This window comes from Musca autumnalis, unplaced genomic scaffold (assembly GCF_047663935.1).
Source record: "Musca autumnalis isolate F117 unplaced genomic scaffold, ASM4766393v1 scaffold_3, whole genome shotgun sequence".
NCBI lineage: Eukaryota > Metazoa > Arthropoda > Insecta > Diptera > Muscidae > Musca > Musca autumnalis.
This window is the reverse complement of record NW_027411866.1, coordinates 212,687,716-212,713,809: the sequence shown is the minus strand read 5'-3', so window position 1 is coordinate 212,713,809 and position 26,094 is coordinate 212,687,716. Positions and strand designations below refer to the sequence as shown.

Here is a 26,094-nt window from a genome sequence, read left to right as displayed (position 1 = left end):
TTATTAATAGCTTCAGCATCAAAACTAATTTCAGCAACAGTAATTTCAATAAAAGTAATTGTTTCAATGACGTTATCCTCAGCATTGAAAACTGCCATGTCAACATTATTTTGCTCGGTGCTCATCAATTTTGGGCAAAACTGCAAACGATATATCCTTTTTGTGTCCTCTCTATTTATTTATAATAGCTCGAGATAGTGAACAATTATAATTGGACTAATATGATTATCCAATCGGCAATTTTGCTAATTCTGCAAAACTTTAGTGGCTATTCCCAATAACATTTCGCTCAGAAAATGTACTGTGTAAAGAAGTGTTTCAAAAACTGAAAAATAAAGATTGGAATTCCGTGGCTCTTTTTGTTTTACCTCGAAAATATTTCTTAAAAAAAATAAAATAAAAATGTATAAAACAAAAATAAAGCCAAACATTTTTTTGTAATTTTTTTATTACATGGAACAGTGTCCATTGGACATACATGCACTATATATTAAATGTATGTTCATATATACAAGAATAGCTAAAAAAAGAAAAACAAAAACGAAAGCAAACAAATTTTGTCGTAAAAATCTTTATATATTTCTATAAATATTGCTCTGTACCTTTTTTTGCAATTAGTATACTACATAATATAATTCTTATCTTATGTATACAAAAAATATATAAGATCGACAGTTTTGAGACAGGATGTGATGTATTTGGGTACATTTTGGATATACTTTACGATACAAATTTGTATAATCTATGCAATAGAAAACAATACAATAATACATGTATGAATTTTGTTCATAAAATCAAGATAACAACTTTTTGGAAATTTGTTTCTTTAACACAGAGAGGAAAAAAATACAGATTATCAAATACACTTTTAAAACACTGTATAATAAACAACAAATAATATAATAAAACATGCAAAAGCATGAATGAAATTACATCACATCTTGAAAGCTGTCAGTTTTTTTTTAAGATTTTTTTACAATTTATTTTGGGTCAGCTTCATATTTGCGTACCGCATGGTTGGTGTATATTTCTATAATGGGAAAGGGTCCAGTAGGGATTGATACATACCTCAAGGTGCAAATTTCAACTTCAGCCGTCCGAAAGAAGACTTTACAGAAAACTTTAATTCAGGTTAGGACATGCTACTATAAGGCTGATAATGTTCCAGCTACAGAGCAAATATTGTGGATATTTTGAAAAAAAAAATATTGACCAACTACATTGTTTTAGAAATTAAAAAAAAAAGTACGAGCAACTGTTATTGTTTTTTTGGAGACTATTTGCAAGTACTATGAATCTATAAAGCTTATTTACATTACAGCTTTTTGCTGGGCTAACCTCCTTTATGAGGATTCATTGAATGTACATGCAATGGAATTGGTAATTTAGATCCACCGGATTTACTAAATCCAATACAATGTTTTGTTGTAAATGAAACCCCATGGTGTGTTCCTTTACTTTTTAAATGGTAAAAGTGGAAAGTGAACTGCTCTCATACCAGTTGTACTGCTTATTGGTGTAGGGGAACGCTTCCTTTAGTTAAAAGTAGCAAAACTTAAAGACTCTTGTAGGTAGAGGAACAGAGCTACTAGTTTTTAAGACCATATTGAAAATAATTGTCAATTTCCCTCCACATTTTTATGCAACGGAATTGGTTATTTAGATCCACCGGATTTACTAAATCCAATACAATGTTTTGTTGTAAATGAAACCCCATGGTGTGTTCCTTTACTTTTTTTAAATGGTAAAAGTTGAAAGTGGACTGTTCTCATATCAGTTGTGCTGCTTACTGGTGTAGTCGAACGCTTCCTTTATTTAAAAGTAGCAAAACTTAAAGACTCTTGTAGGTAGAGGAACAGAGCTACTATTTTTAAGACCATATTCAAAATAATTGGCAAATTTCCTCCACATTTTTATGTGTGTTCAAATTCTTCTTACAACGGAGATTATTCCATTTACACACTACTCACATTTTCAATAAATTGAGTAATTGAAAAAAAAAAAACAACAACAAATGGACCTTTTCCCATTTAGTAAATAACCTTACCCAAAACATTTATCGCCCTTATACATTACATACAAAATTGTTCGGTTAATTCTTTTCTTTATCACATTTCACATAATATGTGACATTTTACAGAACATTTTCTTTCTTTACTGTTGAAATCCTTGTTACTTTTTTCGCTAGCATTTGCGCACACACACATAGAAGGCAGAAATATCTTACAAAAAGATATGCATATTTTGTTTGTATAACTTTTATCTTAATATTTATAAGTATGTATGTATATAAATCAACAACAAAAACAATTGATTGGCATACGATAGCAAAACTGATGATACTGGTGTGGACAGTAGTAGCGATGATGCTATTTTTTCTTTTCATGTCAGTGGCCAACATTAATCATAACCACACTTTGTTCTTGAGCTATAGCAGCCAATTCCTTGAGCCATTCATCTAAGAGAACGGCACATAAAGCTAAATCACGGGTACGTTCAGTGCCACCGCTTGTATTGGCTATGGCGCCCATTGACGATGATAATGAATCCAAAGAGGCTGGTCCAGAATTTTGACCACTTCCTCCCATGATGTTGCTCATTAAAATGCTGGCTGAAGTTGTGGGTGCTGCAGATGAACCAACTGGTCCTCCTACTCCTCTTTCACCCAATGAAGCACGTGTTGCAGATGAAAGGTTAGCAGAATTTGTATTTTGTTGATATTGTGATGTGGAACTATTTGATTGTATTGTGGTTGTACTGCTAACACTGCTACCCCGTTCATGGTGGGAACGTTCCATTGAGCTTAAAGTTGTACCGCTACCACTACCACTTGTTTTCATCGTACTAGTTGACGCTGTTGGGGGTAAAGTGATAAGGCTTGTTTCACGTGTGCTACTACTACTACTTGTGCTGGATGGTTGATTTTGACCACCGACAGTTGTTGATGTTGTCGATGTTACTGCATTACTATTGTTGGATCCAGAAGTTCCACCTGTGGAAAGTGAAATTTTATTTTAATTTGTGATCGATCGAATTGTATAACTTTATATTTTTTGTATTTACAACATTAAGGAAGAGTGCTAAGCATTTGTTTAATATAAAAGCGGAAATGTTATTAACATTTAATAGGTAATTAGTAGCAAATATAGAGAACAGATGTTGACAGCATGCATCAAAGCTAGTTAGAATTTGAAACAATAAATAAAGGATACATAAGTAATGTATTAAGAAGTAAATATAACTACTTTAAGCCTGAATTTTTTGTGAATACTTATATACTCAGCTTGTAGGCTAACTAAGGTATAAACATTTTGATACGATAACAAGTAAAAAAGTGTCAATCGGCTTTGCCGACAGATATATACCCTCAGCCAATGTGAATTGAAACTTTCGCCTACGGACAGATCGAATGTATTTAAGGTCTCTTCAGAATTTTGTTGCGCTTTTTGGACATTTGAACTTGCCGAAAAAAATGCGCATTAGGAATTAACTGCACTAAGACACAAATGTTGACCCTTTGTGGGGGAGGGACCGATATGGGGCATTTTAGAAGCAAAACTAAAAAAATAAATTTTGACAAAATATTAGGAGATCCAAAGTTTGGACCAAATTGGCTGCCACATTCAAATGATATCGACCTAGCATTTTAGTGACATTTTTTAAATATTGGGGAGAAGTACCGGAAGTTGAGGACCGGTATTGCCCCATGAAACTAAGTTTGGATTTAATATGACGAAGACCAAATCGGTTGAACAGTTCGAGAGTTATCGTTCTCTCCGACAGCCACATATGGTGACATAGGGGATTTTTACACATTTCGGGCTGTTTTCGTAAGAAATATGGTCTTGCCCCTGAAAAAACTTTTACTGTCGTAATGAAGGTAGCGGATGCAAATCGCTTCAACAAAAATCAAAGTGATTCGAGAGCAGGTCTTAAAGTGAACTTATCCGAAATTGTGTGTGAGAGGTACCAGAAGGCGTAGACAAATATAGTCCATATTCGAACCTGATCTATATCTGGTAAATATTTTAGATGTGCAAAGTATGGATTACATCGGTCACTTCCTTCAAGAATTATCGTGCGCACAATTTTTCCGAACATTTTTGAACTTTTGTGGGGGAGGTACCTGAAGGAGTGGACCGATATGGCTTATCTTCGAATTTAAACTATGTTTGGACAAAATATTACGAAGGACAAATTTTGGACCGAAACGGCAGATCCGTTCGAGAGTTATCTTGCGCTCATCCACTACACACGGTGTCACAGGGGCTTTTTGCAACTTTCAGGCTATTTTCTCAGGAAGTATGGACTTGCCCCTGATAAAACTTGTACCGTCGTATGGGGGACAATGAATACAAGTTGTTGCAACAAAAATCAAAGCGATTCGAGAGCAGGTCCTAATCTGAACTTATCCGAAATTTTGTGTGGGAGGTACCCCAAGGAGTGGACCGATTGAGTCCATTTTGGAACCTCATCTAAGTTTAGTAGAAATTTCACTATGTGCAAAGTATGGGTGAAATCGGTTACTTCCTTCAAGAGTTGTCGTGCGAATATTTTCGAACTTTTGTGGGGGAGGTACCGGAAGGAGTGGACCGATATAGCCCATCTTCGAACTTAAACAGACAGACAGACGGACATTGCTCAATCGACTCCAAATTGTCTGAAACACATTTCGTCCAAACATACTTGGGGTCTAAAACCATTATTTCGATGAGGCACATTTCGCCCGTATGAAAGTGTATATACCCTCGTTAGCATAAATGCTGAGGGTATAAAAAGTGACTCATCGGAATAATGGTTTGAGACTTAAATTTGCAGTCGATTTACAACGGATAAACCGATTTGGTATAAACATTTGGTCCAAAGATTGCAGCCCGTAATATTTATACCCTTAGCCTTTAGGCTAAAGAGGGTATATACACTTTGATACGACCAAATTTGTGCCCCATAGAAATAATGGTTTTAGACTCCAAGTATGTTGTGCTCGATAATTCTCGAATGGAGTGTCCCGAAAGGTAGAGGTAAAACAGTTCCGGAAATATCAACCCGCCTTGAGAATCTCCCTGTTTCACCCTACGGGTTTTAGACTTCTTATAACTGAATTTCACAAACGACTGGCGCCCACACATATGTATAGTTGATTATCTAATATTTTAAACACGTCTGAACAGAAGTCTTTTCTATATCCTCGAACAGCTTGGTACAGTTGACGGTATCGAATGCCTTCGATAGATCAAGAGCCATCATGACTGTTCAGTAACATGGTTGGTCTTGTTCAGCCCTCGACTGATATGTGTGTAAATGACGCGCAATACTGTTGTGGTGCTGTGCAGTTTACGGAACCCATGCTGATGATCGGCATCTGGGTACCTATTTCTGCATTCAGTGTACACAAATTGGTGATATGTTGATGTGATGTCTTTCCATGTGTGGTATTAATATTGCCACGGCTAGGGTGTTTCTGTTTATCGTATTTTGGAGTTGTTATAGGCGTAGGTGCAATGAATTGCTCCACATCCATTTTTTTATTCCTTCCATCTTACCTTATCGTATTAAATATTTTTTAAATTTTCAAAATTTGTGTTTTGCTTTTCCATTTCATGCAATATCGTTCTTTGCCATGTGCTTCTTGGTCGTCCAGGACGTTCCATTCTAGGGCCATTCTAGCAATACTATGCTGCGGCTTCGGTAGCGTATGGCCTATCCATTTCCACTTCCTTCTTGTTATTTGGAAGATTATAGGTTCTTCACTTGTCATTATCCACAGATCAGAATTTGTGATACGGTTTGGCCAAAATATACGACATAATATACGGAGGCATTTGTTCATGAATGCATGTAGTCTATAGATCACATTTGTCGTAGTTTTCCAAGATTCGCTACCATAAAGTAGGGTGGATTTTACACAAGCGTTGAAGATTCGTAGTTTCGTCTTCAGTGAAATTTGTGTGCCTCGCCATATTTTATTAAGTCGACCGAAAGCTGCGCGTGCTTTACTGAGTCGGTTATTAACATCATTATCGATTCCTCCATCTTCTGACATTACGCTACCCAGGTAGCAAAAGGACGATACGTATTCTATCTGTTGATTCTCTATATGTATGTGCATATTTGTAGTGTTGTTTATCCGCATTTTTCTATGTTTATTTCTAAACCCGTTTATTGGCCAGTTCGACAAGCACGTTGAGTTTTTCTAGCATATTGGAAAATTTATGGGATAGTAAGCAGATGTCGTCTGGGAAGCCAAGGTCCTCTAGTTTCCGATATAAATTCCAAACAATTCCTTTTTTCTTGGATTCGAGTTGTAGCATTATTTGATCCAACGTGATGGTTAATAGGAGCGGGGATAGCGGGCACCCTGTTTAACTCCTGTATTTGTTTCAAATAAATCGCTGGTTGTTCCGTTGTGGCGCACATGTAGTTTTGTGTTTGAATACATAGCATTAATTAGATTTATTATTTTCTGGCGTACTCCCTTTTTCTTCAATGCCGACCAAATTGCACTTCGTCGTACAGAATCAAATGCTTTTTTGAAGTCAACGAATACCAAGTAAAGTTGGGACCTCCATTCGACTGACTGTTCGATTATGATGCGCAGTGTGTTAGTCTGGTCCACACAACTGCGATGTGGTCTGAACCAAGCTTGTTCGTCGCGTAAAGATTCTTCCACACAGTGTAACCTATTGTTGATTTGTATACTGTATTAAGTAACGTGATGCCTCTCCAATTGTTACAGTCTTTCCGGTCGTTTTTCTTGTGAAGCTTTATAATGGCACCGTTTGTCCACTGGCTGGGAAATATTTCGTTGGACCATGCTTCAAATATGTGTGGGAATAGTAATTCGGCCGAAGCGATTGGGTTTGACTGTAAAATCTCCGGGGGTATACCATCTTCTCCTGGCGATTTATTTGTTTTTAGTTTTTTAATTACACTAGCGATTTCTTCTACGCTTGGATGTTCTGATGATATTCGGTGGTCCACTATATAATCCTCATTTGTTGACGCAGGGGTTTCTGTACTATTTGCGTTTCCACAATTGCCTATTTCAATGAAGTGTTGTCTCCATCTGCGCGTTTGATCAGCAGTGCCTGTCAAAAGATTACCATTTTTGTCTTTTACGACATGGCTTTGGTTTCCATTTTTATTTGATAGTTGGTTGATCATTTGACGCATTTCTTTCATGTTATTTGCCCCTGCCGCTGCTTCCGCCTCGCTGGCCATTGCATCCAAGCCCAGCAAAATAAATTGGAAGTAGTGCAATGTAGACTAGTTCTTTCACGGCATGTTTTTATGCAGTTCAAACGGAGTCGTGAAAAAGACACTCCATTCCTCACATTTTAACCGCATTTGGATGCAATCCAAAGAATCACATCCATTCGTCACATTTTAACAACATCCGGAGGCAGTTCAACGGAGTCGTGAAGAAGGCACTCCAATTCCTCACAATTTAACAGCATCCGGATGCAGTGCAAACGGAGTCGTGAAAAAGGCACTCCGTTCACTACATTTTATTAGCAGTTGTTAGAGATCCCTACATGTACATAAATCAGTTTATACATCTCTACGGGCAGCGGAATAAAAGAGATAATCGCGTTAACATTTCCAAACATTTGTTAATACAAACTAAATAATATTTAATTTGTGAACATTTTTCCGGTAACTCACGAGAAGAAAATTTCCCAATGGGGTGCTGTTGGAGTACATGTCGAAATCTTAACTGGTGATGGGAAGACAATATCAAACCCATTTAGCAGAAGAAGCAAAAGCACTTAAGCTTGGATTAAATAAAGAGCGAAGGAACACACATGTTTGCTATTGAATTCAATAGAGAATTTTCATAATGTTAATTTAATAAAGTTATTAATATTTTTGTTTTACACAAATAATAAATGCATTTTATTTTGTTATTCAAAACACGTGCTCTGGACTGCCTCCTATTCTACCCCAAAGGGTCAGTTAAAATGCAATGCCAAAGGGTCAGTTAAAATGCAGTGCCAAAGGTTCAGTTAAAATGCAATGCCAAAGGGTCAGTTAAAATGCGGTGCAATGGAGTGCCTCTTTCAGGGGTCACTCCCTTGTAAAAATCACGAGTGAAAATGCATAATTTGATGCACTTCCAAATCACTTGTACATATCATTTAACTGCCTCTTTGGAGGCAAACTTTTCGCTGGGAGTATTTCCTTTTGTCCTTTCTCGCAGCTCTTTCGACTTTTTTCGCTAAATTGGAATATCTTGTTTGAAAAATGGGGTTGGTATTTTTTTGAATTTTCATGTTATTACGCTCTTTGATTAAGTTCCACGTGTTTTCTGACATCCATACTTTTCTTTCTGTTTTCTCATTGTAACCAATCCCAGCGAAAAGTTTGCCTCCAAAGAGGCAGTTAAATGATATGTACAAGTGATTTGGAAGTGCATCATATTATGCATTTTCACTCATGATTTTTACAAGGGAGTGACCCCGGAAAGAGGCACTCCATTGCACCCCATTTTAACTGACCCTTTGGCATTGCATTTTAACTGAACCTTTGGCACCGCATTTTAACTGAACCTTTGGCACCGCATTTTAACTGACCCTTTGGCATTGCATTTTAACTGACCCTTTGGGGTAGAATAGGAAGCAGACTAGAGCGCGTGTTTTGAATAACAAAATAAAATGCATTTATTATTTGTGTAAAACAAAAATATTTATAACTTTATTAAATTAACACAAATTATGAAAATTCTCAATTGAATTCAATCGCAAACATGTGTGTTTCCTCCGCTTTTCATTTAATCCGAACATAAGTGCTTTTGCTTCATCTGCTAAGAGGTAGTTTACACTATCTATCAATGTCATATGACACGAAATAAAAACATTCCATATCTACCCACGGAGGCAATGTGGAGACGAAATTCTATTGTATTTTTGTTGGGGTGGACGCACAGAATAAAATCTCCAATATTCCACATATTAGTGAATAGTTAACGATCGAAAATTGCATGTCATATGACATTTACATATAGTGTAAACTACCCCTAAATGGGTATTGTCTTCCCATCACCAGTTAAGATTTCGACATGTACTCCAACAGCACTCCATTGGGAAATTTTCTTCTCGTGAGTTACCGAAAAAATGTTCACAAATTAAATATTATTTAGTTTGTATTAACAAATGTTTGGAAATGTTAACACGATTATCTCTTTTTGGATGAACAAACTGTAGAGATGAACAGTTTGCCTGTAGAGATGAACAAACTGATTTATGTACATGTAGGGATCTCTAACAACTGCTAATAAAATGTAGTGAACGGAGTGCCTTTTTCACGACTCCGTTTGCACTGCAACCGGATGCTGTTAAATTGTGAGGAATTGGAGTGCCTTTTTCACGACTCCGTTGAACTGCCTCCGGATGTTGTTAAAATGTGACAAATGGATGTGATTCTTTGGATTGCATCCAAATGCGGTTAAAATGTGAGGAATGGAGTGCCTTTTTCACGACTCCGTTTGAACTGCATAAAAACATGCCGTGAAAGAACTAGTCTACATTGCACTACTTCCAATTTATTTTGCTATATTTACAATTGCTTTATACGTGTCATCCCATGTTGTGTTTGTTGGCGGTACGCAATCTCTCTTCTGGCTGATTTTCAATTTGTTCTGACTCCATGTATATTTATGGATATCCCTGTGTGGAAATAATGAACGGCCTATAACCAGCTGAAATGTTTGACAAAATTCAATAAATCGTTCCCCATTGTTGTTTTTTATTCCCAAGCCGTGTTTTCCCATGATTTCGGATATGCCATGATTGTTACTGCCAATTTTTGCATTAAAGTCCCCTGTCAGTAGAAGCATGTAACGCTTTGCTACCTTATGGATAGTGGCAGTTAACTGATTGTAAAATTGGTCCTTGATTTCTTCTTCGGTGTCCTCAGTAGGTGCATAACATTGCACAATCGTAACATATTTTTTGACATCACTGTAGAAACGGGCCATTATGATACGTTCGGAAATTGGGCTCCATGAATAAAGAGTTTTACGCAAATCTTTGCTTATTATAAAGCCAATACCGTATTCGCTCCTTGTTTCATGTCCAGGCCTTTCCAGGACACATCCATGCTTTCCCATTATTAGGTGGGTGTTGCCGCGCTCTATTTTTGCGTTGAAGTCATCCATGCTTATTATGTTGTCTCCTCTCAGAATTTAATTTAGTGTGAACTTTAACTTCTTCAGTGTGCGCGCACTGCACTATGGTGACGTGTCATTGCTTTTGAATCAAGCCATTATCACACGGTCTGATATTGGATACCATGATACGACCTTTTAGCGGTTTTCGACATTATGATCCCAGCTCCGCTTTCATCACCATTTTCTTTTCCACTGTATAGTACATAGTTGCCGTTTTCTGTGGTAAGTTCTTCGCATTAATTCATTTCATTACTCTTATACTTAAGATTTCGATCTGTCTGTTCGATTTGTGCAAGCCTCGATGCTTCACGAAGAGTTCGAACATGTCTTTTCGCAATGTTCGTTCTATTTCTTGTGTCACTGGCCATAAGATCCTCTTGTTGTTGATTTTCTCTTATGTTAGTTTCATAAATCGTTTTAATTCCAGCTATGTACAGATAATTGGTCTGCTGTAGCCTTGTCCTAGGTGCTTGGCCAGCCCTCTATTATGGTTGGGGTCCCCACTTATCTAGTCTTATCATTTTCTGATCCTGTTTATGCCGAAATAATATGTTTCGTGTAAAAGCCCACGTTTTTTGGCACAATGGTCCAAAAGCTTTAAAAAATCTTAATGACTGTTTGACACGGTAACAATTTGATGAAGTTCTAACCATGGCACTATGTAAAAGCATTCCTTTAGGTAATTCTCGAATACGATTTTGTAACTGTCTGCGAAAATTCTCTACTTCGATCTCTACATTTTGTGTTGTGGATATTGGCTTTATAAAGCCTGCCAATATATAGGTTCTGGGTGCAGAAATGAAATGGGTGGACCATTAAAATGTAACACATAAACATTACAAAATACAGAAGATTTCAATTTAGTTTGGCCACATAAAATAGAGGTGCAAGGAAAATGGAAAAAAAGTGTTTTTAAAAGTTAAAACAATTTATTTAAGATACGAACTCTAAGGAAAGTAAAGAAAGGACAATATGTACTTAACAACAAGAAGCTAGAGAACAAGAAAAGGAGAAACTAGGAAAGATACTACTAAACAACGAGTCACTTTGGTGAAATAATATTACAAGCGAAAACAAAATGATACCAAGTAAAGTGAAATATTTACCGGTGAAGAATGCATAAATTTGTGATAAGCCAGATGTAGCTAAGGATTGTATTGTAAAGAAACAAAATAAATAATTAATTAAAAAATAAAAAAAAGAAAAAACAAAAACAAAACATTAAAATTAATGATATTAATGCAAAAATTCAAATTTAGTTTATAACCATTTTATAATGTAGAATTTCAATTTGTTCAGTATGTTGTATGTAAAATGTTATGTTGTTTGTTGGTAGCAAGAGGAATGGAATCAGTTTAATGGATGGATGGATGGATGGCAATGTAAAAAATGTAAAAGCTGTATCGAAAATATAGTCCCCAATTAAGTAGTAAACAAAGAAAAAAATCAAATGTCACCTTAAATCCCATAAAACAAAATTGTAAGTGTTTTTTTGTTTTGAGTAAAACATGTGTAGAAGAGTTCTATCTGTTAACATAATATGGCCATGTCGACTTCAACTTACCACTTGATTTACGGCTAAACATACTCGTAAATGATTTACTAATACTTTTCCTTTTGGCATCGTTACGTTTAAAGGGATCATACGATGAGGATGGTGTAACCTGGACCGGAGAATTAGCTGATAAATGGGCATATGTTGATTGTTGTGCTGTTGTTGCTGCTGTCAGAGATTTGGCAACATGTAAGGGAGAATGTTCGTTTGCTTTACGTGTATTCATAAGACGAAATTCACGATCAATTAAATATGAACGAGCAACATCGACAATTTCTAATGAATCTTCTACTACGGGTAGTTCAGCATCTATTTGTTGTTTGAGTATACGTAAAACTTGATGAAATGATGGTGTATCCGTTGTAATAACAATATCTGGACGTAATAGAATCGAGTGTATAAGCGGTAGAGGGTAACAAGCCAAACGGGTAATAAGACCTGTTAGATGTAAATTGACATAAAGAGTATTGCTGGTGAATGTTTGTAATTTCGACCAGATGGCATTGAGAAAGGGACCTACAAATGAAAAAAGAAAATATATTTTAAATTTTATATAGAAATTTAGAAAACGCAATAGAAATCGTTCTTTCAAACCAATACAAATGACTAACTCCGTTCATCCTGAATAAAGGTATGTATGGTTACATTAGGCAAATGTTTGCTCCAGCGACCGGCAGTGTTCACTTACTGAGAGCAAGTGAGCATAAATTTCAATGCGTTATTTACGCTCACTTGCTCTAAGTAAGTGCACACTTTAGGTCGCTGGAGCAAATATTTACCCAATGTTACCTTACCTTAAGACTTCTAAAAAGAATTTGGGTGTAGAAGCGGAGGCGCTGATACGATTTTAGACCCCAATTTTGTTTAGACAAAATCAGTTTCATACAATTTAGAGTCGATTTAGCACTAACCATCCCTCTGTCTGTCTGGCTGTTTCTTTTTGACATTGCTACCAGATCTACCATACCAATTTTGACACTTTTACCATTCAAAAAGTAAAGGAACAAAGCCTATTTTTCTCACGCTTAAATCTAGTTCGAATTTATACTAAATCGGTCCAACTCCTTCGGGTATCACCCAAAATTTTTATAATTTCACAAATGTGCAGTTTAGGGACATGTGTAGGATGGTTTTGAATTTTATACAACAATTCGTTCTCGCGGCTCATATTACGACAGTATAATTGAGACTGCCACCAACAAAAAAGTCGTAAAGGGAGTCCTCGATTTGGTCCAACCCTTTCTCATCGTATATCAAATTCGATGATGGACAATATTGCTCCACTTCCTCGAGTACCTCCCCCACAAAAGCTTTAGGTTTAAGAACTTTAATAAATTTAACTGTTTAAAACAGTAATGAATTGCTGGTCTAACTGGGACAATACTTTTACACTTGTTTAAATATAACTAAAGTTCAGTTAAATAACAAAAAAAAACAAAACAAAACTTCGCTACATACCCAATGATACGGTCCCCTGGGCGAAAAGATCCTCCGAGAAATCCAAATCGGTTAAATGTAATTCGCTGCGATGTTTTGAGACACGCCAATAATCTCGCTTTGTGCCAGATTGTTGTCCCTTATTGCTGCTGCTGGTACTTATATCCAAATCTACTTCTCCTCCACCCAAGGCAAAATGTAAACCACTACCCGCCGGACAACTCGTATTTTGAATTTCTTCACTGTGCGCCTCTTCATCTGCTGGTCTCCATTTGAAAGATTCATAACCACTTGATTCTCCAATCGATTGTAAACTGTCCAATTGTTTTTTATCATCGTAGGCCATTAGGGGTACATTTGTTGTAGCCATTGTTGAGGACGATACCACATTGGATTGTTCTGGATTATTGCAATTAAATTCTGTAAAGAATTCTTTAACCATTTCCAAAGTTTGATTGTTGGACGACTTTGTTGATTTTCTTGGCCATTTTTGATATCTATAATCACTAGACCATACGGAGCAGGCATTCAGACATTGTATTATACGTAAATGGGCCTCAAATAGATATGCATGATAGTTGGCATATAAACTATCACCGGTATGTAGGCCATAATAATTCCAATTTGCTCCAATGGTTTTGCTTAACGTTGATGTGGGCGAAGGCATTGTGGGATGTGTATGATGTGCAGTATCACCCAAATGTTTGTGCTTGGTTAGCTCACGTACTCGTTTCATAACATCTGGCGTTAGATTCAAAAAGAAATCCGATGCATTTGTGTAAGGGTCGATGCGATTGATTTTGTGACGATATGATATGGGTACATGTTTACCGGGCAGTAAAAATTTCAACAATAATTCCAACATTAAATCTTCACAATAGAGACCCAATAAGGTGTCAAACAATGCCATTGTTACCATACACAAATTGGGATCTTGAGCTTTCAAACGTTCCACCAATGTATCCAATATACGTTCACCATCAAATTTCTCAGCATCCAAGAGGAATTTTACAAATAGCTTCATCAGGTCCGGCTCGGTCACTGAACGCAGTATCAAATCCAAATAGGACATTGCGGATATTTGTGAATCGATATTTGTCTGGAAATGTTTGCCTTTTAATGTCTGTGAAAAATGCATTTTGAAATTGAAAAATTGTTTCGATTTTTATTGTAATATTTATTTCTTTAGGGTGCGGTTTAGTTAATGAGATACATACTTATTTTTTTAGGGGAAGGATGAAGCCAGCCACGCAGAAAACATATACCAGTTAGAAGAAAAAGAGACAAATGTAACAAAGAGGAAATGATTTGTAGAAATCAACAACTAATGGTCACAGAATTGAGTGATTTTAAAGTTAGGAACTGAATTCAGAATATGTTTTTGCATTTATTGGATATAGACCGATTTTGTTTCGACAACTTTACAGGACACGAAAAGTATTCATAGGTTACTTTGATCATTTCACTGGGGAGTTACTCTTATGTCATACGTTAAAGTTTGTTGAAAGGAAAATAAGATGAAAGAGCACTTTTTTTCATCCATCTTCTTAAAAAACATTTTTAATGACTTCATTAAATATACCGATTTTGCTTCTACAGTTTTTACAGGACACAAAGAATTTGTCATAGGTTATTTTAATTATTTTACTCGGAAGTACCTCTCATGTCATACGCTAAATGTTTGCTGGAAGGAAAAGACAATCAAGTAACAAGTTTTCTTCTCTTTATCACCCTTCTTATCCATACAAAACCTTGGGTTTCTGGCGTAAGAGAAAGACACAGGAAGTTTCATAAAAGAGAAACTTAGTTCCTTTTTCCGATAAAGAAAGTCAGTCATCTTTCAAATATTTTTAACTACAAATCATTTTCTCAGAAAATACTTTTTTTATTTAAATAGCCAATTTTGTTTTAATCACAGAGTCATACATACTATTTGAATTATGTGCATCAACAAATAAAACCAACACCACATAAAAATCGAAAACAATTTTTTTTTGTTTTGGCGGAAACACATACGAGAACTAGTACAAACTCACACACACAACAATGGCAAGCAATATTTAACATTGAAATGAGTGTGAGCTTTACAATGAAATGCTGTTTCTTTCTTTGGAGATTTAAAACATACCTGCAATAAAGCTGGACCCAAAACTGGTACAATAAATCCTTGATACATAAAATCCAATAGTTGAGATTTTATCATTTCATGAGCCACCTGAACGACAGCATTACAAAACTCCAGCGCGTTCATAAACAATGTTAGTTCCGGAATTTCCGTTACATCATCGGGTGTAATACGATGCCAATCGATAGAATTGATTTCAATGGAATTTGGTAAACGGGAATAGAGGCCACCCAAGCCTGTTACCAACAGTGGACACATTGAAGAATATTGTGCTATATAGGTGCCAATATTGGAATTCTTTTGCGACAATGCCATGCACAATAGCAGTGCATCTCTGGCCTGATGACCCAGACTACCTTCACGGTGTACATAAGGTATAAGAAGGGAGAATATGATAAAGCTGCAATTGAAAAAATAAACCACAATAATTGGCAATACAAACAAGTAAAATAAGATTGTCAAAGGTGTACTTGTTATTTCCCCTGCCAAAAACCAAAAAGTTTACATCAAATCTAGATCTGTCTTCATATAACATGTGGCCTTTTAACCCTCAGCATCCACATCAAAATAAAGTAAAACGTTGTATTTGTTGTACTCCCAACAACTTGGTTAAAGAATAAAATAAAATTTAAATTAACTGTGTAAACTCTATTGCTTTTAACCACAAATTTATAGCACTTAGATAGTTGGATTAAAGGAAAAAGGAAAAGGAGGGAGGAACATAGTTCATGTTGGAAGTGCATCTCATTCATTTCGACTAACCAGCCATTTTTGTTTATCAACGTATGATTTTTTAGAGCTCTTGGCCCATTATGTCAAGAAGCATGGACTTGTGCAAAAACATATTATATCGTGGTACCGAAAGGAGTTGTCCGATATAATCTATTTTTGGTTGGACCAACGTCAATCACTCTCCTTATCCTTACCACAGCTTGCACAGCAGCCAATGGCCCTAATGACAGTAATGAAAAAAGTAAGATATGAATACCATTTGGGAGAGAGACCCGAATCAGAAGCAAAAATTCATAGGAAAATTGGAAAGAATTTATCAATGCCGTTCTTTGGTATTGTTGAAGTTACGAAGTTTTTCGGCTATTCACACACACATGACCCGAACGCAACGAAAGAGCAAATATTTTGATTTGTTTTTGTTTTGCAGCAGGTCAAAAATTGGCAATATTCAGAATTTTGTGTGCTCTCTTCTTGGTCGGCAGTGACCAAGATGCGAACTTTCGGTGGATAATATCTTCCTTCCAGAACATGGACCCGCTCAAGCCAACAAATGGAGGAGACAATATCTGTGGCGCAAAACAAATTGGTGAAGTTTGTTTCTTTCCCAAAGCCGAAAAAGTCCTAAGAACTTACTCCAAAACCGAGATCAACAAAAGTTACACAATTCACATAAAACAGAATCAAACCCGAAAGACAAGAGTAATGCTGAAAGACAGACGGAACCAGACTACATCAGTCTTCCGGCCAGCGGCTGCCACCTTAGTGTACATTTCTTTGCATTTGTACCGTTTTTTCTGTGTTGTGAGCAACATATTCCGCAGATTCTGTTGATCGGTATCGGAACGGAGGGAAATCCAAGACCAGGATGTGCTCACTTTGTCACTTCCGCATGCACCACACTCAAGCTTTGGTGAAATGCAATAGATGCTGGGAGTGGGTACATCTCAGGAGTTTCTCTGGACTCGTCCGTGCGAGGGTCTACGTCGTTATCAGAATACGCGACTCCCCCGCAGTACCGCAACATCTGCCGGCTTAACACTAGCCGTTGCTGTTCCAATTCCTGAAAATGCATCTATTTTGCAATTTAATTGCAATAGACTCCGAGGTAAGATCGCGATCATGGTCGCAGCGGTGCAGGAAAACAAGCTCAAAACAACTAATGCGATTCTTTCACATCGGATTGACCCGAAAGTGACGTTCTGAAACACCATCCTGCTGCAGCTGCTCGCCATATACCTGTTGGTCGAATACAACTAATGCTTTAATACCACAGCAGCGATTCTTTCATATCGGATTGACCCGAAACTATAGTGTTTCGGCCACCCAGCATTAAACATATACTTCTACGCTACAACGGCACCAACTAAAGCTTACAGCGTTGTGATGGTTACAACGTACTTAGGAAGGATCGCACAGAAGTGGAGGCGGGGGATTAGCTTTTCTATTGCACCAATCTGTTCAATACAGACTTATTTCGCTTAAGCCTGCCTCTAATGATCCGTGCATGAAATGTCAGTTGTGAAACTGACGAGGTTGAGTTACTTAACGTATACATGCCGTCGATAAATAGCTGTACTTCAGGTTATATGCCCAACATTAGTCGCTTTAGGAAGGTCATAACCGCCTGGTCTTTGTCATGCCCACCATGAGTTGTGGCAGACACCTGCACTTTCAACAATCATGGGAAGCTAATTGGCCTAGTTTCAGAGAGTTCAGTAATCACTGCTTCAGGGATCTGCTCAACCCTTCCGATGTACAGGTAGCGCAAAGGATGTTCCGAGACACCAACAGTGCTGCAGCTGCTCGTCATATACCTGTTGGTCGAATACTCGAAAGTTGGTCCTGCTACTGATGGTAGGCAAGGTTGCCAACAAAGGAGAATCGTAAAGACCAATTTCGCATTTGTCGCCCGTAGCAAACACCCTTGTGGCTTTAATTATCCCCCTCCAAGACTACCATCCGGCCAAGTTTGAAACCTTGGATAATCAAATATGTGTGGACGGAAGTCGTACGTGAAATTCAGGAACAAGTCCAAGACTCGTAAAGTGAAAGAGGGAGTTCCCCAAGGTGGAGTGATATCTCCGGAAGGAATAGATGAATATGCCACTACGGCCACTTAATTCACCACATGGAAGGCAGAAGTGAGAACGGAGTTGAATGCCATGTGCGATGGCAGCGGAATTCCTGCGACCACCAACTACCCCAAGATTCTAAGGGTCACATACGACAGCATGTTCAAGGTACCTTCCCTGATGCCATTTGTAAAAGATAGAACTCCTATTTTACTGATCTTGCCACATTTTTCCACGCGAGGAATATGCAGATATCCGCCACTAAATCTACGGCCACTCTGGTCACCATGTGGATGGTGCAGTTTGCAAGAGTTGAATGTCATGGTCGATGGTAGCAGTATTCCGACCCCAAAATTTTAGGGGTCACATTCGACACTATGTTCACGTCGTCCGCGCATGTCGCTATCTGCTACAAACAGAATAGTAGGAACAAGGTTCTCAAGTGCAGATAAAGAAACCTTGTTGACCACATATAACGCGATATGTCGGTCTGTGGTAAGCTATGCCGCTCCAGTTTGATCCCCGAGTTTATGTGATGTGGATACCTGCTCCTGTCTTCAGTGGACTATCTACATGAGGAGACAAATATTCTTACAGTATAGTAACACAATGAGATGCTTTCGTTGTAGTACCTGCTTGGGTGTTGATAGCTATCCCAATCACCATCTGGTGGGTATGCCCGATACAAGCAGGCACATAAAGACGGATCTTCACAAGCATACCAAGAAGGTTTGAATAACATTTACACGGACGCTGTTGCCAAGGCCAAAAACAACTACAGAATAAAGTCCCAGTAAAGACCCAGATCCAGATTGAGCAGAGAAACGAAAACACAAACATACAATAATAAACACTGTTACAACAACAACGAGGGTTTCAGATGACATTCGCATAACTATCTCCTCTGATGAAATTGGTCTTTCGTAAATTTTCTTTTCAAGTAAATTGGGCACCCTTATGCAATACTTATAGAGGACCTTTCAGAGGTGTTTTCTATCCTCAGAAGACCCTTCAGAGCTGTCTCCTTTCCGCATAAGACCATTCTGAGCTGGCTTCTTTCCATAGAAGACCATTCAGTGATGTCTTCTATCTATTGAAGACCCCTTAGAGACTACTTTTATTTATGGAAAACCCTTTAAAGATGTCTTCTATACTTTTCTTCCCAAAAATAATCATCTATAGAATACTCCTCAGAGACTTTTTCTATTTATAGAATACCCCTCAGAAGTGTCGTCTATCCATAGAAGACCTTTTAGAGGTATGTCTATCCATAGAAGACCCTTCGGAGGTGACTTCTTTCTATAGAAGAAAACTTTAAGGTGTCTTTTACACCATGAGAACTTTCAGATATGCCTTTTTTCATAGAAGACCTTTCAACAGGTCTGCTATCTATCTATAGAAAACATTTCAAAACTCTACCTATCGATGGCCTTCAAAGGGGCCTTTATTCTAAAATCAGCCTTTGAAGACCATGAAGAGTTAAAAAAAACGCAAAAGAATCGAATCAATTTCGCACGAATGTTAGGAGGTTTGTTTAACCAGCCTAAAAAATGTAAACTCGCGACATTCTATTTCTAGGCATACAGAGTAAATTTTAAACTGCTTACGAATACCTTTACAGCACAAATAGCAATGGCATATATGAAGGCCTTAAAAATATAATGGTCTTAGTAATACTTACTTATTTTTACTTTGTGTCTCTTGAGCCGATGAAAAGAAAAACAAATCCAATAGATGGACATTTTGCATGAGAAGCACACACAACTGATTGAGTAGTATGACCAAACGTTTTTCCAAGTCTGGCGGGAATATTTCACCTTGACTGGATGCCAAAATTTTCAACAAAGGTCTTAAGAATGGTTCATGACACAGCAGTTGATGACGTGAATGACTAACTAAAAGTTCATAGAGTTTCAATTGTTCCAAACGTACTGCATTGGAATAACGTCCTGTTGTACAACCCCATTCGTAGAGTTTGTCAAGTAAATTCTCACTTAACAGATATTCCAAACAGGGGGCGGGAGGTGTGTTTGAGGCATCGGGTAATGTGATTTTGTTACAATGATGTAGCTCAACCAGTAATAGAGTGACCATAAAATCTAAATGTGACACCACGGCAAGGACATCATCATGAGTGGGTGGTGGTCTATTGGGTCCATTTGATTTTTGTATAATTTCATAGGCCTGCTGCCAATGTTTACAGAAGCTATCATAACACGCTCGCGGATCACAATCTGTTGCTGTGTCAATGGGTCTCTGCCGTAATACGGAATTGTGTTGTGTTGTTGCACCACCACCTGTTGCTGAACTGCTGCCACCACCATTACTTTGCGTACGTGTTAAACTTTGACGCAAAGGACTTGAACGTAACCAACTCATTGCTAATTATTTTCTGTAGTGTTCTGAAATTTGTTGTTTAAAACTTTTGTGCGTATCCAAACACACTCTGCCAACGTTTTGGTGTTTGTTGAATATTGCAAGGTGTCAGCACAGCACCCACTAACGTTGCTACGTTATCGTTTATTGTTTTTACAGCAATAACCAAAAACAAATTTATGTTAATTCCACAAATAGATAATGTTATGTGTGGCCTATTACGAATTCGTTCGTTTTCGACATTTATTTAGTGTGGCCGACGGAACGACCAACCGGCTGGCTGGCTGTTTGCTAATCTAGATAGTGAGGCGGTGAGTTTTTGTGTGTACATTTAACATCACAGTATTTTTCTTTCTAAACGACAACAGCACGGTGTATGCATTTAGTGAAAATAGGCTGGCGGCAAGGTGGTAGTGTGCAATGTTTTTTTTTTTTTTTTTTTCTATATTGTATTGTAACACTTTTACAATTTTAAGTGTCTTCTTCAGAATTTGTTCTATTTCTTAGTTGTTCGTTGTTGTTTCTACTTTCGTTCTCCTGCTGTTAATTTTTATTGTTCATAGGTAGTGTTTTTAGGGTTCCTTTCTCCTCTGTTTTCAATGCGATGACGTGATACAAATGTTGATTAAGCACTATAATAGAAAAAAATAAAAGATAACAACTCGTTTAGCGTCACACAATAAGACAATTATTAGTACACTAAATAAAAAATTATATTCTAAGTCAATAAACAATTAATCGAAAAAGGAAAATCCATAAACTGCAGATGTGAAATTATTCACAGTATAGAAGTAGTGGTGGCGCAGCATTAGGCAACAACTTTACATTTCTATTGTTGTTTATGAGAAAACTCAAGTGGTGAATGAAGCAGACACATGTCGATGGGAAAACTCACCCGTAAATGAGTTGTGCAACACACACCATTTGCTACCTGTCGTTGGTGCCAAGTCAGAGATTCTTAAACTGTTGTCGTATTTCTTGTTGGTATTAAAATTTTAGGTGTTGTGGGAAAATGAGAAGTTAGAAAACGTACCTTGAAGATCATTTAGTTCGTGAATGAGCACACATAACTAGATGTGATGCAACATCGAATAGTCAACATAAAAACGTTTAGGATAAAAGTTCGACCTGATCTGACCTTTGACACCGATAACTTTTTTGTACACATAGGTTATATGGGGACTTATATGACTTTATAATTCCTAGACTTCTCTATCTCTCCCTAAATACCATAGCCTATGACTGTACAAAAAACAATAACAGGAATGGGATACCTAAATGTACTATGAACAGTTCCCACAGTACATTTTCGTAGGTGACAAAAGAAGTTTCAGAAGATTCCTTTAGATCAAAAAAGCGATTGTTTACATTTATTTTGTACAACGTTGAACATATAAAGGGCAATAGTACATCTGAGTATTATATTGAACGGTGGTGCAATGGATAGCATGCTCGACTGGCATTCTGCATACCCGGCTTCAAATCCCGGGCCAGGCGACATCAGCTTTTAAAAATGGTAAAATGAATGTTGACGACAATTTCGGAGTAATTCATCTAAGTGTGTAAATTAGTAATAAAATATAAATAAAAAAGTAAAAATATGAAAAATTATAATTATAATAAAACAATAACAAAAAAAAAAAAACCAGTAGGAAAAGACCAAAGTCGGGCGGGGCCAACTATGTAATACCCTACACCAGTCGAAATATGTAAAAATGGAATAATTAGTATACATCCCAATACGCAAATTGGAGCCATATTTGGGGAAAATCGTTAAAATACCTAAAATCAGGAGGTACCGTTATATTGGGGCTACAAAAAAACATGGACCTATCTCAACAATTTTAAGTGGCGAAATTTCGTGGCCACTGGGAACCACATATGTAAAATTTCAGCTAGTTCAAGCAAAAAATGTGGCTAAGATCCCTAAAATACCTTAAATCGGGAGGTATCGTTATATGGGGACTATACCGAACCGTGGACCTATCTTGACAATTTTTAGTGGAACAATTTCGCGGCCATTGAGAACCTCAAATGTAAAATTTCAGCTAGTTTGGGCAAAAAATGTGGCTAAGATCCATAAAATACCTTAAATCGGGAGGTATCGTTATATGGGGACTATACCGAACCGTGGACCTATCTTGACAATTTTTAGTGGAGCAATTTCGCGGCCATTGGGAACCTCAAATGTAAAATTTCAGCTGGTTTGGGCTACAAATGCGGCTAAGATCCTTAAAATACCTTAAATCGGGAGGTACCGTTATATGGGGGCTATACCAAAACTTGGACCGATATAGCCCATCTTCGAACTTGATCTTCCGACGGCTAAAAAAATTGTATTACCCAATTTTCAGCTAAATCGTTCAACAAATGCGACCTGTATGTTGCGAACGGACGGACGGATATGCATAAATCGACTCAGAAAGTGATTCTATGTATATCATTAGAAGGAACTATGGGTCTATCTCGCTTCCTTTTGTATGTTACATACAAATGCACTAATACATAATACCCCTTACCACATAGTGGTGTAGGGTATAAAAACTTATGGACCGACAAAAATATGGATAGGATTAAAGCTCAAAAATTTGCGGGGGTATCGATAGATAGGGCTTTTTTATCACACTAGCCTAGGAAAAACATAATATCGCTGTAAACAGGGCCACTAGGAAAACTTCGGTAAAAATGTCCAAAGGATACTCGAACAGACCCTTAACCACATAAAAATGTTGAACATTTGTGCGGGTGGCACCACAAGAATTGGACAGATAGGGCCCAAATTTGAACATAAACTAAGTTTCAACAATATTTAGAGACCCAAGTTTTGGACCAAATCGCGCGTACCATCTTAGCGAACATTTTCGAACTTTTGTGGGGGAGGTGCCGGAAGGAGTGGACCTATAAGCACCACCTTCGAATTTCACCTTATATTCGAAGAAATATTACAATATCCAAAGTGTGCACAAACGCAGTGTGCATGGTGACATAGGGGTTTTTTTTTACGACTTTCGGTCTGTTTTCTCAAGAAGAATGGACTTGCCCCTGAAAAAACTTTTACTGTCGTTATTGAGGCAGAGAATACAAGTTGCTTCAACAAAAATCAAAGTGATTCGAGAACAGTTCTTAAAGTGAATTTATCCAAAAATGTGTGTGGGAGGCACCCGACGGAGTGGACAAATATAGTCCATATTCGAACCTGACCTATACCTGGTAGATATATGTATTAGGATGTGTAAAGTATGGACCAAAACTGTCACTCCCATCAAGAGTTATAGTACGCACATTTTTTCCGTACAATTTTGAACTTTTGTGGAGGAGGTACCTGAAGGAGTGGACCGATACGGCTTATCTTCGAACTTCAACTAAGTTTGCACAAAATTTTCCGAACGCCACATTTTGGACCGAAACGGCAGATCCGTTCGAGAGTTATCTTACGCTCCAACCACTACACTGAACTTTTCCGAGATTTTGTTTGGGAGGTATCCGAAGGAGTGGACCGATTGAGTCCATATTGAAACCTTATCTAAGTCTGGTACACATTTCACGATGTGTAAATTATGGGTCAAGTCGGCTACTTCCTTCAAGAGTATCGTGCGCACAAATTTTCCGAACATTTTAGAACTTTTGTGGGGGATGTACCGGAATGAGTGGACCGGTAAGGCCCAGCTTTGAACTTAAACTAAGTTTGGACAAAATATTACGAAAGCCAATTTTGGATCGAATCGGTTGATCCGTTCGAGAGTTATCGTGCGCTCCAGCCAGCCAGACAGACGGACGGACATCATAGGGGTTTTTTAGACCGATCCGTGTGGTGCACCTAAACGACACTTGTTCCTTTCAAAAAATTTGGAGTTTTTACTAAACTAGAGTTGTTCCCATTTCCGAAATGCCAAGACCCATATCTCGGGAAGTATAAACTTCCCCCGAAAAACTATTGTAAACATTACAGACAGATCCGAGAGGTCCCCTAAACGGAACTTGCTCCGAGATTTGTTACAAAATATAAGACTAGCATAATCCCACCCCTAGTTGCAACTGTTTAAGAACCTCTGAACTTGTGTCTATAAAAATTATTCGGTTATGCATGCTTCACTGCAACAACAACAACAACAACAAACAAATAAGCTGTCACAATAGCAACAACAAAAACAACGAGTGCACAGACTGTATTGATGCTGAAAATTGTTGCACAGATGAAAAACCAACCACAAAACAACGACATGGCACCTGTTTTGTTTTCCTAAGGTGTTTTGCGTTTTGCCTCTGAACTCTCAAGTCAAGCAACGCTAGTCAACAAAAACACACCAGCAATAAAATGAAAACAAACACAAAACTGTACAAAGGCGTACTAAAAATGTCTATGAATAAAAAATTTTCGACGCCAACCAATAGATAAAAAGCCAAAATTAACACTTTGGCCTTGTGATACATTAGTGTCAACTTAAAAATTATCATCACTTCTGCCCCCTGTCCTCCCCCACTATTAGTCATTGCTTGCTGTTGCTGCACATCACACAACAAATGCCAAAACAAAATAAATAAAACTTACAATCAGAAGAAACTTGCAAAAATTCGTAGAATTGAATTAGAATTAAGTTTGGTTTAATCAGTTGTTGTTGTTGCTCTTGTTAGTGTGTGTGTACTTTTTGGCTATCTACACTTTGGAAGCCACCTTCATGCCATTTATGTTTTTATACACAATTTTTTTTTATAATTTCATGTCGCATAATATTCAATTTAACTTGTACCAAATACAATAACAACTTTTTTAAAGCACTCACTTATTCACTTACACGCACACACTCGTTTTAGTTGTTTTTACGTTATCGTGTTGTTGTAATCAACTTCCGCAGATTTTAAACTGAATTTTCTTCTTAAAAACGAGTAAATTTTTACAAAACTTCATATTATTCCACTTCACTAATGTTTATATTACAAATTTTTTACTATTTTACATTTTATAAATAAATTATTTCGAGAATATTTGCATTGCAAAAATTATAAAAACAGAGAAACACAAACACAGAAAAGAAAGTCATTAAAGTAATCGATTACTTGGAAATTGTGATATGTGAACGGTTATCATTGGGAACAAAACTTAAACTTTGGGGCTGCAGAGTTGTATTTTTAATAGACGCCAAGAAAAAACAGCTGACATTAGATGTAATGCCAAATATTTTGTGGTTGCCTGATGACTGACAAAAATGAATGGCCACACTGGCAAACAACCAAGATCTATTTAACAGGTCACGTAAGTAGCACAAATACAACTCTGTTTTTGCCAAAAATTCTTCAATATGTCAAAACGTTTGTTTACGTTTTCATACAATTTATTCACAATAACAAAAAATTTGACAGATTGAAACCAATCATCTGGTCATTTTACGCCACCTTATTATTTCATCATGCAAACAACCGATTATTTGAGCAAAATTGATCGTGCGTACACCACTCAAAAGTTTGTACAAATTTGAACAAACTTTTAAGCATAGTAAACACGGTCCAACAAAACTGACAGTCAACGTTCTTTTACGGCAATTTTCTGGCAAATAAAAACTTTTTGTTAGCTAAAAATGATTGAAATACAACATTTAAGGTATAATTCAGTGATTAGGAAAGTAATTATTCA

At 37.2% G+C, this 26,094-nt stretch overlaps 1 protein-coding gene across 12 annotated transcripts; it reads right to left on the bottom strand.

Moving 5' to 3' along the window:
• Positions 1-555: 555 nt before the first annotated feature.
• On the bottom strand, positions 556-25,572 carry LOC141398805 (FHIP family protein GE18198). 12 transcript variants are annotated; one of them, XM_073976495.1, is made up of 7 exons: positions 25,259-25,572; positions 19,771-21,097; positions 15,289-15,685; positions 13,182-14,259; positions 11,733-12,239; positions 11,275-11,313; positions 556-2,992 (listed from the first exon to the last, which is right to left on the bottom strand). In XM_073976495.1, the coding sequence occupies exons 2-7, from the start codon at positions 20,466-20,468 to the stop codon at positions 2,388-2,390; spliced, it is 3,324 nt and encodes a 1,107-aa protein (XP_073832596.1). In that variant the 5' UTR covers positions 20,469-21,097; positions 25,259-25,572; the 3' UTR covers positions 556-2,387. The 12 variants fall into 12 exon arrangements, with proteins under 12 accessions (XP_073832596.1, XP_073832592.1, XP_073832595.1 ...); XM_073976491.1 differs by having other exon boundaries at positions 13,182-14,283; positions 25,015-25,542; XM_073976494.1 differs by having other exon boundaries at positions 25,015-25,542.
• Between the last annotated feature and the right edge of the window lie 522 nt (positions 25,573-26,094).

Coding starts and splice junctions, on each gene's coding strand:
- LOC141398805 (XM_073976491.1), bottom strand. CDS start 20,468: ATGAGTTGGTTACGTTCAAGTCCTTTGCGTCAAAGTTTAACACGTACG. Junction 12,240..13,181: donor CCAGGGGACCGTATCATTGG/GTATGTAGCGAA, acceptor TTTCATTTGTAG/GTCCCTTTCTCAATGCCATC. Junction 2,993..11,274: donor AATTTATGCATTCTTCACCG/GTAAATATTTCA, acceptor CACTTTCCACAG/GTGGAACTTCTGGATCCAAC.